The 1,625-nt window shown below is 42.8% G+C and overlaps 1 protein-coding gene across 1 annotated transcript in view; it reads right to left on the bottom strand.

The window, feature by feature from the left end:
- The window catches only part of LOC104278956 (disintegrin and metalloproteinase domain-containing protein 17-like), a gene marked incomplete at both ends in the record, with an annotated part of 16,822 nt that extends 16,085 nt beyond the window's left edge, over positions 1-737 (bottom strand). The window contains one exon of the mRNA XM_009876086.1: positions 726-737. Within this exon, the coding sequence (XP_009874388.1) occupies positions 726-737 (12 nt within the window). The remainder of the gene's footprint in view (positions 1-725) is intronic.
- Positions 738-1,625: the final 888 nt, after the last annotated feature.

Raw genomic sequence — 1,625 nt, 5'->3', positions numbered from 1 at the left:
TACAGTAAAACAGACATCTGGTTTTGGACAGTGCAAATACTTCCTTAAGGGTGCAAATTCTGTTTAGCAGAAGCCATACAGATAATTAAACTGCTGTTTCTGGCGGTTTTGAATGCAGCCAAACACCCCCAATGGCTCCTACATGTTACCTTATACAATTCCAACCTTGCAAAAATTCTGCTTCACTAAACACACCTTATATAGGGAGCAGTGAGGAACAAAATCTATTCTCTTGGATCTACTTGATTTAATAACTCAATCTATCCTATTACTGAAAGCAGAAAGCAAGTTTTGAGGGGGGGGGGAAAGAGCAATATCCTGCTCAAAAATTGACATTAAAAAAAATAAGGAAACCCACTGAATTAGCATACTCACATTCAAAGCGAAACAAGGGCAATACAGCTGTCTTATCTTAAACCAGAACAGCATCATATGATTCAGTGCTTAACCCCCCCCCCAAAGAAAACAACCACCAAAAACCCCAAAATCACATGCTTTCATATATCCTGCCGCCCAGACCAGCCAAGTCACAGGATGCAGTGTTCTCTTCAAACACATAATTTCCCTGGCTCTCCAAAAACCATCAGGCTCACTACTGTGCTTAGATACCACACCACAAAATCCTGCTGTGCCACAAAGTAAGTCTGAGTGGAGCTGATTTTCTAGGCAGAGACTAATCACTGTCTGGACTACACTTGTCAGGCCAATCCTTCTTCTCATCTGACTGTATCTCTGCTCTTTGTGGATACAACCTTGGACTCACTCAGACACAACCTTCCAAAATTCAAGGCACGTCACAGGTACTGAGAGGCAAAACTTTACAATTTCGGTAACAGTCTGAAAACATAAAAGGGAAAACAAGGAATGCAAAGGATACCATGTTCTCGTTCAACACCTCGGTAATGACGGATGAACAGCGAGTGGGTGGCAGCTATAAGTGCCCCCCTGAATAACAGAGCCCCCTTCCCCCCCTCCCCTGAGTGCATTTACCTACATAGGTTAAAAATGGCAGCATCAAGGAGGAAAAAAAAAAGCACAAATAATGCATATTAAGAGCAGCAAAGGAAGGCAAGGATGGATATTGTGAAGAGATGCAGGGCACTAATGATAAATAGAGCCAGTAGAGTCACGTACATTTCCAAGAATAAAAGACATCACAAAGATCATTAGAACCACTCAGAAGGTGTTTGCAAGATATTCCCAAAACCAAGCCAGTTTGAGTGTGGCATACGAGATCTGCAGAACAGGACAGCAGGATGCACTGCTCTTTGTTAAAGAAACCTGGCTCTTGGCTAACTTTTATTATACACAGCAAGCAAAGGATTTCCCTTGATCAGTCTGGGAAACGGGCAAACTCGGACTCCTGCAATTTATAAAAAAGCTGGGGGGGGCAAACACCATCTGCTAAAAAAAAAAAGTTACATATAAACGTCTATCTCAAAGATAAATCTCTACTGACTACGAAACACATGGTTAAATCCTGGTGTAACGTTAGAGCGCAACCAGGAGAACTCTGCACTGAAGACCTCGCTGGCTGCGCTTCCTTGCTCGGCCCTTCCAGGCACGGAACAGAAAGTCACACCAGGGCTTCTATACACACACAAAAAAAATTCCAGAGTAGCAGA

This window comes from Apaloderma vittatum, unplaced genomic scaffold (genome assembly GCF_000703405.1).
Source record: "Apaloderma vittatum isolate BGI_N311 unplaced genomic scaffold, ASM70340v1 scaffold26229, whole genome shotgun sequence".
NCBI lineage: Eukaryota > Metazoa > Chordata > Aves > Trogoniformes > Trogonidae > Apaloderma > Apaloderma vittatum.
This window is presented reverse-complemented; position numbering and strand designations above follow the sequence as displayed.